Below are 14680 nucleotides of genomic sequence, written 5' to 3'. Positions count from 1 at the left end.
GCCATTTGTGGTGGTGGTGTTCGCCAAGCTGAAATGAACCAGAGGGGCATCCCGTAAAGTTCATCGCTGACAAATGCTAACTTGGGACATGTGGTTGCAGCATCATTCAACATCTCGTACAGGGAAATTCAGATTTCCGGCATAAGACATCTGGTGCTTGGCCCAACCCGGCAGGTCTGAAATTTGCGTACAGGCTCCGAGGAATCAAGGAAATGATGACGCCGATTGCCGTAGCCATGAATGTGACGAGAACCGCTGGAGAACCCTAAGAAGACGCCAACTCATGGAGGTGGTCATAGCTCCCAAGTAGCATAAACGATTGTCATGGCATATCATCGAGTGATGCATTGCGACGAAGCGGTCATGGTGTTCACAATTTATAGCACCAGCAGACATGTACCCCGGGCGTATGATTTATACAGCCGCTTGGGAAAGGCACGAAATACGTATGAGAAGAATTGCGTATCGTGTTCGCCCCAAGATGATCGTTTCTGGAGCTGTTTTAAAGTTTTTAAAGAAACTAGAAGAGAAGTTCCGCCTTCCAGGGAGGGTCGCGAGGCCCTTGAGGTCGGCGGCTTCACCTTGAGCGAGCTACAGTGCCACCAGCTGGTCCAGGCCACAGGGACGCAAATGCCAGAGTCTGGCCGGTTACCAGGTGTCTCAAGGGAAATAGAATTCGTCGCATGCAGACAGCATGATAGAGTTTTGGCAGCACCAACCATGGATGCTTGTCATCGTCGTTGGGAACGAACTGATGGAGGAGATGGACTCGCTGCCTGTGGAAGGCTGCCATTACGTCGATGAGATAGACGGCAAAAAAGATATGATGGCATGAGACTCAACATTTGTGGTTCAAGCCGGCTTTCAAAAGAATATTTAAATAAACACACCCTCGGCCACCTGTCAGATTCTTTTGGATCTACTTCTCAGCACACTCATCAAACATCACACTTCTCTCCTTTACTAGCATCACACAAGCGCCTTCAAGGCTCGCTTCTCAACCTCTCTCTCTCCCTACCTCTCTCTCTCTCATAAATCCAACAGAACAAGTGGCCACGACTGAGCACAGCCATCAAGTCTTCAGTTTTCCAAGATGCGTTTCTCCAAGTCTCTCATCGTCATGGTGGCTGCCTCCATGGGTGCCAACGGCGCCCCATCTGGCATGGACACTCGTGAGCAAAGGCATGTAGCTTGAGTGTCACCTTCAACTCATCGCGTCGTGCTAACATAATAATTCTCAAAGGGCTTTGAGTCAACCTACTTTAGTGGCCAGACAAGCGACCCCAGCTCTTCCGGCTGCTGCCCCCGCCGCCCCCGCCGTCCCCGCCGCTCCCCCTTCAGTGCCCAAGGCAGACGATGACAAGAAGGGTGACGGCGATAACAAGGGTGATAAGAAGGGTGACAAGAAGGATGACGACGACAAGAAGGGTGACAAGAAGGGCGACGACGATAAGAAGGGTGACAAGAAGGATGACGACGACAAGAAGGGTGACAAGAAGGGTGACGATGATAAGAAGGGCGACAAGAAGGGCGACGACGACAAGAAGGGTGACAAGAAGGGTGACGATGATAAGAAGGGCGACGGTGACAAGAAGGGCGACGGCGACCGCAACGGAGGCGGCCGTGATGGCAACCAGAACTGCGCCGAGGAAGACCGCGGCCGCGACAGAGACGGAAAGCGGTGTTGCGTCACCCGTGGCCGGGACGGCGATCGCAACGGGGGTGGTCGCGACGGAGACCTCAAGGTTATCCGCGTCGATCGCGATGGTGACCGTGAAGGTGAGCGCGGCGGTGACCGCGACGGTGACCGCGACAACGGCGGGCGCGACGGTAACCGGAATGGTGACTCGGAGTGCACCCGCGAAGGCGGCGAAGGCGGCCGTCGCGGCGGCAACAACGACGACGACGACAACGACAACGACAACGACAGACGTCCTCCCCCTCCGAACCCTTTCCTCCCTCCCTACCCCCCTCCCCCCGGCTTCCCCATCGCCCCGGCTTTCCCGGTTTACCCTCCTCTCGCCCCCGGTGGTCCTCGTAACCCTGACGGTCCTCGTAACCCTGACGGTCCTCGTCGTCCTGACGGTCCTGGCGGCTCGGATAGACCTGACAGGCCCGACGGACCCGATAGGCCTAATGGCCCGGATAGGCCCGACAGGCCCGACAGACCCGACAGACCCGACAGACCCGACAGACCCGACAGACCCGACAGGCCCGATGGGCCCGATGGTCCTCGCCGTCCCGATGAGGACAAGAAGACCGCCTGAATTGGCATCAACAAGCCCTGGAGCCATTTGCCATGCTCGCCTGCGGGTGTCTGCAACGGGTTTACCATTACTTAATGAGAGGGGAGCTTGTAACCTCGGCGAGACCGGGCACTTTCGTGTTTGATATTGGCTTTGTTTTCTTTTGATGGAACAACAGGGTTGGCACATCAGATTGCGTCCTTTGGCCGAATCGTACGCTCTAGCGGGTGGCCGTTTCTATCAGAATCGGCGTGGAGACGGTAAACTGCATAGTTTGTTAATACAATATTGTTCTACCTGAAAACCGTCGCTCCAGTTGTCCAAGGGCCACGCTGTACGGACAGTCCTCTCCGGCATGAGCTGGTGGCATAGCAGCCGTGAGACCTTCACCGAACTCGCGATCAAGGCTATTTGAAACATTTTTTTGAGCTCTATTCATCTAGCCCCCAGTGTAACACGGCATGGTGCTCGCAAAGTATCGGGTTTTGGTCGGTAGGAAGGCCGTCGAGGCTTTACACGGTAACCTAGCATGGCTTTCCTGATCAACTGCAGAACGGGAAACATTCGTTCTTGTCTGCCGTGCTTAGTCTTACGAAATGGAATCAAAGTAGAGTTATTTGGTGCCAGACAAATGAGGCCAGTTCCCTTCGGAAAGAAGGAAACAACACAAGAAAAAGACCTATGTATATAAGAATGTATCAGTCCCTTGATATATACTGGACTCGAATATTGACAAGAAGAAAAGCACCACGACACAACGGCTCTCCGTCATCACCGGCACAACCACCACCTTAAACGGTAGGCCAGCCACCCGACCAGGAGATAACGTTCCAGCCAAACTGGGTTTGGGAGTCGGCGATTCCAATGTCGGTGTTCACTACAATCTGTTAGGAGGCGTCACACAAGAGATACGCGCCGGGGTAGGAGAACTGACTGTAGTGGTAGTAGAGAACGGCGCCACGCTTGGGGTCGGCCAAGACACCCTGTCCGCCGGGAGCGTAGATCTTGTTGTGGCTGGCGAGGAGAAGAGTGCCGCCGCCGTTGGTGCAGCTCTTGCCGCTCTTGTCCGTGTACGGGCCATTGACCGAGGACGCGCGGCAGACAAAGATCTTATACTCGTTTCCGGGAGTAGGGCGGTTGCGGTCGAGGCCACAGCAGGAGCCGGAGCTAAAGAAGGCCCAGAAGGTGCCGCTTCGCTCGTAGATGAAGGGACCCTCAACAGGCTGCGGGGCCGTGCCGTTGAAAATGATGTTGTACGGGTTACCGTTGGCCTTGGTGGCGGCTGCGTTCAGGGGGACCTGGAAGATGTTCTCCCAGAAGGAGCCGAAGTTGAGGTAGTAGGTGCTTCCAGACTTGACGAGCTGGGCGTCGATGGCGTTGTATCGGCTGCCGGCCTTGGAAGCGACACCTGTCGCGCCCTGGTCGGTCCAGGAGCCGAACTCCATGGTGGGCGAGGTAGCATAGCCGATGGCGGAGTTCTGAACACCGAAGGACGAAACGGTGTAGTAGAGAATGTACTGGTTGCCGACCTTGTTCACATCGGGGGCCTGGAAGAACGCATCAAAGTAAGCATGTAACACGTAAGAAACCGATGGCGATATATCTTATGTCCGTCTGTCTCAGCCCTCACTTGCTGGTAAAAGGTTCCCGCAGGGATGGTGAACGGGCTCGATTCATCCCATGTCTCTGTTGACAGAAAGCAAAAGTTATGAGGGAAAAAAGACATACCCAGAGGTCATCGTTGCCCTTAAGGTTGATCTTGCTGCCGGCGGGCAGAGCGGCGCCCTGGTAGGTCCAGGGACCGACCAAGTCGGGAGCCTTCCAGATGCCGATCTTGCTGCCGGTTTCGAAACGGAAGTAGGTACCGTCATCGCGGCGAATAACAGAAGGGTCGTGACTCCAGCACTGGCCCGAGCAGGCGCCGGGGTTGCCGTACGCCTCGACGGTGGCGCTCAGCAGCGCAGCTGCGAGGGAGAAGATGGAACCGAAACGCATGACGACGAACAAGAACGGGGAGGAAAAAGAGGAAAGTCGTCGGTGTGATGCTGGACAGGAAGTGATGTTGTTCCCACTGCGGGAAAGAAATGGTTCATATAATAGAGAGAACTCGAGATCAAACAACAACTGGACCGGCTTGGCTCTCGGTAGTCTGGCCCCATAACGGAGGCTACCAGGCTCTAGGAGCTCGAAATGCCATGGGGGAAACTATCCACTCGATGCCCCTATTGGAGGAAATTGGCCTAGTTGGATGGGACAGCCCCGGCCGGTGATGGCAAGACGGGCAATATACTTGGGGCACACGCCAGGGGATGCTCCATCAATGAGATGAAGGGTTGGTTCAAGCCGTTGCAGTAGCCCGATCTTGCATATTGGGGCAACGAGCGTACTTGGGAGTTAGACCAAGACAAGGGCGAATAAGCAAGAACGGACGGGCCAAGAGCAACGGTTGCTTGGGCCGAGGCGAGGAGAGAGGGTTCAATCAGGTTCCATCAGCAAGTTGACGGGAACTGTGGTGGTGGTGCTGCCGAGAAGTCTTGTGGAGAGAGAGAGAGAGGGAGAAAGAGAGTTGCCCAACAGGGAGACAAGGAAGAGCAGTTGACAGGCTAGTAAGTGGGCAACAGTTACGGCCCAGCCGGAAATGGAAGGGATTGCGAAACCTCGCCGTCCGAATGGCGCGCATAAGAAGAGGGGTCACCCGTGTAGAGTCAGTCGCATTGTAACTCAAGCTCAACGTGCCCGCGTGCGCAGGGCGGAAGGCTCCGAGGGCGGAGACCATCCCACTCCAGGCCGCTTCGACGGCGGCATTTCGGTCACGTTGACCTTGCGAATCGGGGTCACGAAGTATGTAAAAGTCGGGGTTCCCAAGTGCCGTATGCAGCCTGCAGCTCTGCGGGTGTTCTCTGCATGTGCATGAGAGGGGAGGGCAGAACCCGCTGTGTTGGGCAGTTATCCTCCTTCGCGTCTAGGCGGTCAAATCACTACCGGCGTCTGCGCCCATATTTGAGGATCGGCACGTCTGACGAGATGCCAGTGGTACGGATACTGGAACATCCTCTTGGCGAGCGGGCGTGAAAAGGGGGGGGAGGGGGGCGGGTTGGAGAGTGCCTTGGAAAGCCCTCCAAATACTTTAAAGGGCCACAGTCCCAAAGAAAAGACGAGTGCGTACTCCATCTGTAAGCCGCCATAAGCTCAAGCGCTCAAATCAGACGAGACAAACCCCGGGCGGTGCAAATTGGACGGGTTGTACTCCCGAGAGTTGAAACTCTTCCAAGAATCCTGTATTCCCGACTACGGGGTTTATAACCCGTCTTACCCGTCTTGACCAAGTCCTCGCCCACTTGCAAGGGTTAGCCGTTCCGAATTCGCCATCGTCAAACAGACGCGCAGACAAGGGGGTGGGGGGGAAGGTGATTTTTCCCCGTTGCGTTGCGGTGACATTGCATCTGGGGCCTTGCCCTGAAAGGAGAGCATTCGTAGAGAGAGAGAGAGTATCCCCGGACTTACTCGGGGTTGGGAAAAGGGGCGGCTGCGTGTAATTATCCGACAGTCAGTATCATGGGTCTGGGCCACGCCTTTATCATCCCAACCTTTCATGTCTGTATGTTTCTACGTTCTTGGGGATCACAAGCGCCGTCCGGCGTCGGTTGAAACTTGACGTGGATCCTCACACGTTCGGTTGGTTGTCCGGATCAACGTGATCAACGCGATCAGCGATCATTGAGTGGGCGAGAGGAGACAATATGAGGCCTGTCGCTTTTCATCGTTGCACGCTATTCAGTGGAGATTGGCAACGAGATGGCCCGTGTGAAACGGGGTTCTGCCCCAAGCAGGGAGGAGTAGTCCCTGTCTCGTGGCCCATCAGCATAGGTAATCTCGCGTCCGTCTGTATCGTGTCGGAACTGTCCTGTCCTGACTCAAGGCTCATCTGGAAGCCGGCTATGTCGGTGCGCGTGGTCTTGGTGTTCCTTTGGTGCTCATCTGGTGTTTACCGCAGGTAGAGAGAGAGAGAGAGAGAGAGAGAAAGAGAGAGATGCGTGGTCACGCCACACAAAGGAGGGCCCTAGCAAACAGAGAGTCTCGAGGGAAACCCAACATGCCTTCATCAGCCTTCCTCACTCATTCGTACCGAGTGAGCCACCAGTACACAATATTGCAATCCCGGCAGAAAACACCATGTGTCCCTACCCGTGCGAATGAACGGTGCGGTGATGTACCACGCCGGTGGACCGCGACGCACTCTGCTGCCGGATTCGGACCTGGGCTCTCGGGGAAGGGGGATCGGGAAATAGCATCGGAGACAAGTGGATCAACCGCGTGGGCATGAGTGGGAATAACGTGGCCACCGCGTGGGTTGAACGGAGGGAAATGACTCCCTCCCAAGAGGGCGGGCGGGCCGTCGTCTGTCCGCAACGGCGATCGCTCAGGGATTCAGGGCGGCGGGCGTATTGGCCGCTGACGCCATCACCAGCGCCGTGCGTCCAGCCCCCGTCGGCCAAAGGGGGTCACATTGTCGCCGGACCTGGTGCCGAGACTGCGGCGGAGCGCCTCTCTGGTCGGGGCATGCTCCTCTACGGTCGGCTCCGGGCCTCGAGCCTACCTCTCCTCCGTCTACCCTCGGCCCCCCCGGTGCTTCCGGCGCCGATCTCCAGCCTCAAGGTGTGGCAAACTCCGAGAGATGTTGCTCCGTACAGAGGAAGTCTAAAAACCACATCTTATTGCTGGGTGGCTACCACCGACTGGAACGTGGATAACCGAGCAACCTCAAGGCCCATGTAGAGCCAACGTTGATGATGAGAACGAGACGCAATGTGCGGGGAGAGGGAAGAGAAGGGGAAAGCCAAAATTGAGGGTATCCCTACTGCCGTCAAAGGGGAGGGGATGGAACGAGACGTGTCAACGCTGTCAAGCTGTCAAGCTGTTGCCCACCCCGTCGAGATGCGTCAGTTCTCAAGAGTCGAAACAAACAATTTTTGTGTTTGCGGAGGCGAGATTATGACGGGCAATGCGCAGCACTGAGTTTGAACCATTGCTCCCAGTTGCCAAGCCCACAACGGCCACAATATGGAAATGAGCCATCAAGGGTCAGTGAGTGACAGTCCCAAAGGCCAAAGGGGTGTGGGGGGCCCGACGCTCTGGATTCATTACGTTACAAATTTCTGTCAATCCCATTGACCCCAGGCTCCTGCTTCTGCGCCTTATCTCGAGACCCCTGGCATGCATGCAACGCAGCCGAGGATGGTTCCTGGCCGGACGGAGTGGTTACGGCTTGTAGGAGAGTTTAAGAGTCCCTAGGTAGGTTGCGCATGCGCCAATGCAGGGAAGGAATATGGAGCTTCTGCATGGAGGCAATGGAGCGATGCGGATGAGATTCGGCACAGATATGAAGACTGGCCACGCGGGCACTGATGCCATCCAGCCTTGGGCCGTTCAGGAAGTTGAGTAACGACCAGATGGAGGAAAAGGGGTGATTGAGTATCCCGATACATGTGGATCCGGAGAGGATGGACTTCCGGCGCAGCAGGGCACAAGGACGCCTTTCATTGAAGTGAGGTGAGGTTTGCCTTAAACAACGCAAGCCTGAGAAGATTGGACTGGGCCCATGAGTTCGTGATATGGGGAGGATGATGGCCAAGCAAGCCTACCTGCATTAGTGCGGCTGCAAGGGGCTTCTGCTCCAGCTTGGTCGCTGATAAGAACTCTCGCTTGGGGTAGATCAGGCCTTCTTTCTCTGTAGACTGCCGGGGATTTTCGAGTGGAGAGGGATGCTGAAGATGCAGGAGGCATAAGAAGAATAGGGCAGAGAGTGTGATGGCCTCGAATATCGGCCATCCGTTTCCGTGATGGATGCTTCTTGTGATTGACATACAGTCGTCCATTGTTCACTGTCCTACAGTTGGTTTGGCAGTGGAGGAGAGGGGTCTGCTTGCCTGAACCCACCCATGGACCCCATGGATCATGGACAAGGGAGCCGGGGCGGAACGCGGTCCCAGAGATTATGACCCAAAGGCTTGGGTTTAATGGGCGTATTGTTGCATTGAGAAACATTGTGCAGCGCAGCGTCGAGGTCGATGGATGAATGAATGAATGAATGAAATGGATGAACGAACAAACGGAGACTTCGGATGAATGGATGGATGGGATGGTCATCTCCGAGGGAAAAGGATATCCACCGGAAACCAAAATGATTAGTTGATGATGGCCAACACTGGACCAAAGGCTAAAACCGAAGAGTTTACGGCCATGAGAAGATGCAATTTCGATACTACACGATTGACGCCCAAGTGAGAAAGTCAAAGTAAGTCGGATGGCCGGCCGGCCGTCCCCTCTCCTCCGCCGCCTGAGTTCAGAACTTGCTGCGGTTCTAATTCCCCTCACTTCCCCCCCCCAGTCAATGATCAGCCATGTCACATCCATCAACTATCCAATCAATCAATCAGTCAATCAATCAATCAATCAACGAGACATGGCCGGCCGGCGGCGGCGCGTCTGGGCAAGGGTCTGGATCCTCTGCTCACCCGTCCCCTGTCTAGGCATCAGTGGCCTGCGCCGAGGATGCAAAGACAAACAAAAGACTCCTCCCGAGTAAACCTTAGGTAGGAGATCCCCGATGCTGATATTGATGTTGATGTTCCATCGCAGGGGGGATAACCTCCTTCGTCTTCCTCGACCTCCCCGACCCCCGACCGCCTGGCATGGCCCTAACACAACCGGCGGTGCATTGTGTGAGGTCGATTCATCACGCCGCCCGCTCCCTCAACGAGGCAAAGAAGATGGCAGCGGAAGAGTGGAGCCGAGCTCGGCCAGAAGAGAAGAGCATCGTCCAGGGGTCGGTCGTCCGCGGGCCAAGACATGATTGACCAAAAGGAAAGCAATGAGTGTTGCCCTCCAGTCTTGCGTCTCCTCCACAAGACTCAGTGCGGGCAGGGACGACGGCTTTGGATGCCCGGTTCAGTAAGGGCTGGATTCCGAATGGTCCAAAAGGACCAATGTCTTGTGGTCTTATGAGGCAAGGTATCTCCGTACCGAGGGAGCAACGGGCGTTTTCTTAGGTTGGTCCAAGGCCTGGTCCTGATCCTGGTTGTCTGCTGTCGTACAGCAGCGCATTAGGGACTTGAAGAGGGGTGGATGATGTTACCCAGGGGGCATGTCTCCTTTCATGATCTTTCCCACCTCTCCCATCATCATCATCCTTCCTCTCTTTCTCCTTCGTCTTGTCCGACAGACACATCGAGGACCTTTCTTCTCCAGTGATTTTCGTCGTCAGTTTCACTATCCGAGGCATCAGTGAGAAACACGCAGGAGATAGGAGACACACTCGGGACGCCCAAGGGACGAAAAGAAAAACAAGACAGAAGAACCCCGAAAGAAGGAATAAAATCAAAAGGCACGCAACACTGGCCGCATCCGCCCATATCACAGCGGGCGCAACTAGACGCACAGGACACCTAAAACGGGCCGTCGTTCGGGGGCACAGCAGCACTTCGCAGGCTAGCACCCACCCCACCCCCCAAAGGGCCCATTGGTCCCCCGGAAGGAACACTCGACTCCCCCCGTCGTCCACTGTCGACGGTGTACCCCATATTTCCCGGCTGATCCGCATTTGTATTGGCTGGCCGCTCTTATCGGCTGGCCCCGCTTCCTTCCAATTGCCCGATTCGAATACGTACCGCGCGGGCTTCATTTTGGATTGGCCTATCTCTCATCTCACTCTCATCTCACTCTCACCTTCACCTTCAATTTTCACCTTTACCCTCGCCCCCATCCTCGCCTCTCAGTGCACTACTGTCCTTGTTTTTCTCAATTCATCCTACGATTTGATCACTCACCTTCGTCTTACCTTGTCAACGGGCGGCGTCGCTGCGTCACTCGCCAGACACCCTCAGCAGCACCAGCGGCAGCTCGTCTTTCACACCTGACAACAATCAACACTGCTGCAACTCAAGACAGCCGGCGAGCCAGCGAGCGAGAGTCCCTTTTGCGCGTGAGCGGCTCCTTGTGAGCCACGCCTCGACTCGCCTCGACTGACCTCGACAACAGTCGCCGATACCCTTCCTCCCCGCCCCGAGTCGCCGTCAACATGTCCGGCCGGAGCGCCTACGTGCGCAAGAAGATCACACAAAACGAAAAGGAAAAGGCAAGAGCCAGGTCAAATACTGGTGGCGTTGTGGGAGAACATGACGACTTCTCCATCCCCGAGTTCCCCTTGCCGCAGACGGGCGCGTCATTGCCTGTCGGCACCGGCATCGGTACGACCAACGCGCGTTTCCTCAAGTTCTCGGAACCACCCCGCGATGTCAAGCCCGGTACCCCGAGCATAGGGAGCGGCAGCGGGAGCAGCGAGGGCGGCCGACGCGATGCGGCCTCCGGCCCGCTCGACGACTTCGCCTACGCCCGGGCTCGGAGACCCACCATCAAGACGGAAGACGTGTCCGGCATCGAGAGGTCGGGCCTCCGGAGCAGGCTGGACAAGAAAAGCGAGGACGTCAGGAGGGGGCTGGCCAAGACCTTCACCTTCAAGCGCAAGGACAAGGAACCCGAGTTCCGCCCCGAGTCCGTGGCCACCGTGCGGCCCGGCCAGCACCAGACCTCCGGCCCGATATCCCCGTCCGAGGAATACACCTACGAACAGTTCAACGTCGAGTCCATGCAGCAGATGCAAATGCAGATGCAGATGCAGATGCAGATGCAACAGATGCAGCAGATGCAACAAATGCAACAGATGCGCCACCAGGACGTCGACCTACCCACCTCACCACCACCCGCATCCAAGCTGCCCCCCGTACCGACAACGCCGCCCATCAAGCGGTGGATCGGCGCCGGGAGGCCGGTCCAGAGATGGAACAAGCTGCGCAAGGACCCCGAGCTCTGGGACCCCAACGGCGACGTCCTCGTCTTCTTCGGCCACAAGGGTCAGGCACCGCGCCCGAACCCGTCCTTCAGGCTGTCGTCACATATCATCGAAGCGACCGAATCGAGATATCTCATCACGCTCCTCCGCGAGGGGACGACCGAGGAGGACATTTACATGCCGCCCTCGCCTCAGGGCGCCCCGCCCATGCTGCGTCCGCACATGCGCGGAGGCCAGCCGACACCGCCCATCTCGGAAGACCTCGGCGAGGCCGACGGACAGATCTCCTACGAGATGTACTTCCCAACACCCGCCAACATGACCAAGACGGAGCAGCTCCGAACCCACATCACGACGAGAAACATTTTCGCCCTGCTCTACCATGCCTCCCTCGTCGGCCTGTCGCTCCACCAAGCCCTTTCCGACCTCCACATGCGGCTGGACGCCTACATGCCCCCGGACTCGGACAACGTCGGCATGATCCTGAACTACCTGTCCGCCCGCGGCATCGACGACGTCCGCAACGACCCGGAGACGGCCGTGAGCTTGCTGGCGTGGTCCGAGGGTTCCGCCGTCCGGTGGGAGGAGGGGTGGCGCGAGAGCTTCCTGCACTGCGCCGGCATGTACAGCCAGCTGGAGCAGTGCGCCGACTTCAAGGAACTCACCCCCATCACCCGCGCCTTGCTGGAGCGGGCTTGTCTGGAAACCCAGCTCCGCGTCCAGGCGGCCGAGGAACGGCTATCCGAGTTCCAGTACGGCGACATGTGGCCGGCCGGCGTCGGTGGGCCGGCCAAGGCGGCGGCGGACCGGCTGCAAAAGTTCCTCATGAACCACTACGTGCGGGCCCAGGGGTCGTGGCCCCCGGCGCAGACCGCGGGACTGCCTGACACGGATGGCGAAGACATCTGGCTGACGAGGAACGTGGCCCAGTCGCTACAAAGGGACTTTGGCGCGCTGTACGACTACCTCGTGAACCGCGACATTGTCTGGGACATGTCGGAGGCGCGGTCGGGACGCAAGTGGATGATGCAGAGCGAGAAGGACAAGGGCTTCGACGCCGACGTGGACATCCCCATGACGGATATGCTCGTCGAGTACGACAACAAGCTGCGCTTCCCGCACATCCCACACCCGTACCCTCTGGTGCCTGAGTCGATCCCCCCGGCGCCGACGGCCAAGGAGAACTCCATGTTCAAGAAGAAGAACGGCGCAGCGGCGGCGGCAGCCAACAATGGAGGCCGCGCCGGCGCGCTGGAACGGCGGGTGCAGCTGGCGTACACTGAGGCCACCAACATTTACATCCTGGGGTCGGACTTTATGCAGTCGGACCTCATCGACGCGTTTGTCAAGTTCGAGAAGAGCGACGGCATCACCGAGGTGGACCCGGCCGTGGCCAGGCGGGGACGGTGGGTCCTGATCTACGGCATCCTGCAGACGCTGGCCAGCGTCTCGGTCGACGCGCCCAACGTGCGGTACCGCGACGACGTGCCGTACCACCTGTCCCCGCGCCTGAAGGGCACCAGGGTGCCACCCTGGAAGGGGTCGAGCGCGCACGACGAAGCCTCGCACGAGCTGTCGCACTGCTGGACGGCACCGCACTCGTGGAACACGCCGAACAACAGCGGGGCCGACAGCTCGGGCGGATCGGGCGACGACAACAGCCCCGTCCACGGGCTCGCCCGTCCGCACGGGTACCCGCGCGGGCCGCCCTCGACAACCTCGCGGGGCTCGGGATACCAAACGACGATCGGCACCCGGTCGGTCTACTCGGCGGGGTCTGCGCCGCCCTTCGGCTCGGGGTACAGCGTCGTCAGCGAGAGCGACACGGCGAGCAGCGTGCGCACGCCGGCCTCGAGCCGGGCGGGAAGCAACATGCGGCGAGTGCGGTCTCGGGACAACGTCAAGGGGGCGGCGGCGGTGGGCAGTGGGCCGGGCAGCATGCGGAGCGCGGCGACGTTTGGGGGCACGGAGCGTGGCGGCGAGGGCATGGAGTTGCCGGTTCGCCGGCGGGACGTTGGCGCGCACAACGACGCGAACAGCTCCCACGGAGGCTACGCGCGGTCCAACGCATCGAACGCGGACCCGTCGCTGCCTCTCCCGGGTGGCATCACGGGATCGGGAGGGTTCCTTGCGCTCGACGACATGGTGGAGAGGCGGAGCGCACGGAGCGGTCACGGTCGACGGATGCGGGAAGGAGCCGGCTCCGAGGCGGACAGTACAGCGCCGCGAATCCGGGACTTTGACCTGGATGTCATCGACGACCACGAGCCCTGAGATGACGGCTCGGGGTTGGACTGAGTTTAGTAGTAGGTGGAAGAGAGAGAGAGAGAGAGAGAGAGAGAGAGAGAGAGAGAGTGTGTGTGTGTGTGTATTAGTGTGTATGTGCGTGTGTGTAATGTGTGTGTGTGGAAAGCGAATGATGCACGATGGGACGACAGGACCATGTTTAAAAGATCACACGCATAAGGGACCAGGCCGTGGCAAAAGCGGTCGAGGAAAAGACAGGCACGAAGCGATACATACGGAGACAACAGCAAGCGAGGGAGACGTGAGACGGAATATCGGTTTTCCAACCTCTGATTACGCCTGGCGATGGAGGATATTTTGACACTGTAGAGAGACATGAAAAGTCATCGGACGCAGCTGTATTGATCTAGAGAGATACCCGGCAAACTCTTGAACACTTGGGTCTGCGATTGATGAGACCGCCACGTATGAAAGCAGGAGTTGTCGGCTAAGTGAGTGAGTGATGATCGATGATCCTGCCAGTGGCCAATTTGTCATTAGGGGGACTGGGTGGGTGTCAGGACGGGCTGGAATGTGTCACGGGTATGAGACGAGATGAGATGAGATGAGATGGGAACACGGCACGACAGGATGGCATTCGAGAGGGTCGGTTGACCTCGGAGACGGAGCAGGGGCCGGCTTCCCTCGTCTTGCAGTGCCTTGCAATGCCTGGTGGAGTCCCGAGTCCACGTGGGCTACGCCGCCGCCGCCGGAAGCCGTCACGGCCGGCGGTGTGGAGTCAGCTGAGGATGGCAGGTTCGTCGGGGGAGGTACGTATACGTACTGCCTTCCACAGAGGTAGGGATAGGATATGGGGATGTACCCAGCTAAGGATGAAGTATCCGTACCTAGTTAGGACGGTAAGGTGCCTAGTTCTCCAGTTCTATTAGTTTTCCCAGCCACCTCATCTGCTGCTCCACTTGTATCTAATTTGGGTTCACGGCGGTCGAAGTGTGGAAGGAAAGAAGAGAACGAAGAGGAAAGAAGAAGGGGACGATGGGTGTGGTGACCAGCCCCGCATATTTTAGCTTGGGACTGTCTGTACACGTGTAAGTAGAGCGTCCCATTGTGCAGCTGGAGCAGTTGGAGCAGTTGAAGCTGGCCTCGCATTGGTTGTGAAAGATGCAACCTCCCACTCTTTGGCGATTTGGGCGAGTTGGTGGCTGCTGGTTGCTGGTTCCGTCGATTCTGGACTAGGCACGCTTGCTGGGATGGGAAACGAACGAGCTGGTGAAGAAAGAGACATGGTGAAATGGGCAAGCGCGACTGCGCGACTGCCTTCCTGCATGTAGGTACGCTA

The 14680-nt window shown here is 57.8% G+C and overlaps 3 protein-coding genes across 3 annotated transcripts; 2 read left to right on the top strand and 1 right to left on the bottom strand.

Annotated features, from left to right (window-relative positions):
• Positions 1-1093: 1093 nt before the first annotated feature.
• CH63R_14207 (uncharacterized protein) lies at positions 1094-2267 on the top strand (the record flags this gene model as incomplete). Its single annotated transcript, XM_018309181.1, has 2 exons — positions 1094-1172; positions 1267-2267. 2 exons carry the CDS (start codon positions 1094-1096, stop codon positions 2265-2267), a joined length of 1080 nt encoding a protein of 359 aa, XP_018151499.1.
• Positions 2268-3037: 770 nt separating this feature from the next.
• On the bottom strand, positions 3038-4241 carry CH63R_14206 (Arabinan endo-1,5-alpha-L-arabinosidase; the record flags this gene model as incomplete). Its single annotated transcript, XM_018309180.1, has 3 exons — positions 3038-3123; positions 3181-3793; positions 3975-4241. 3 exons carry the CDS (start codon positions 4239-4241, stop codon positions 3038-3040), a joined length of 966 nt encoding a protein of 321 aa, XP_018151498.1.
• A 6082-nt stretch (positions 4242-10323) lies between these two features.
• Positions 10324-13368, top strand: CH63R_14205 (Choriogenin Hminor; the record flags this gene model as incomplete). Its single annotated transcript, XM_018309179.1, has 1 exon — positions 10324-13368. The coding sequence occupies one exon, from the start codon at positions 10324-10326 to the stop codon at positions 13366-13368; it is 3045 nt and encodes a 1014-aa protein (XP_018151497.1).
• Between the last annotated feature and the right edge of the window lie 1312 nt (positions 13369-14680).

Source organism: Colletotrichum higginsianum, chromosome 10, assembly GCF_001672515.1.
Source record: "Colletotrichum higginsianum IMI 349063 chromosome 10, whole genome shotgun sequence".
In the NCBI taxonomy this organism is placed as follows: Eukaryota; Fungi; Ascomycota; class Sordariomycetes; order Glomerellales; family Glomerellaceae; genus Colletotrichum; species Colletotrichum higginsianum.
This window is presented reverse-complemented; position numbering and strand designations above follow the sequence as displayed.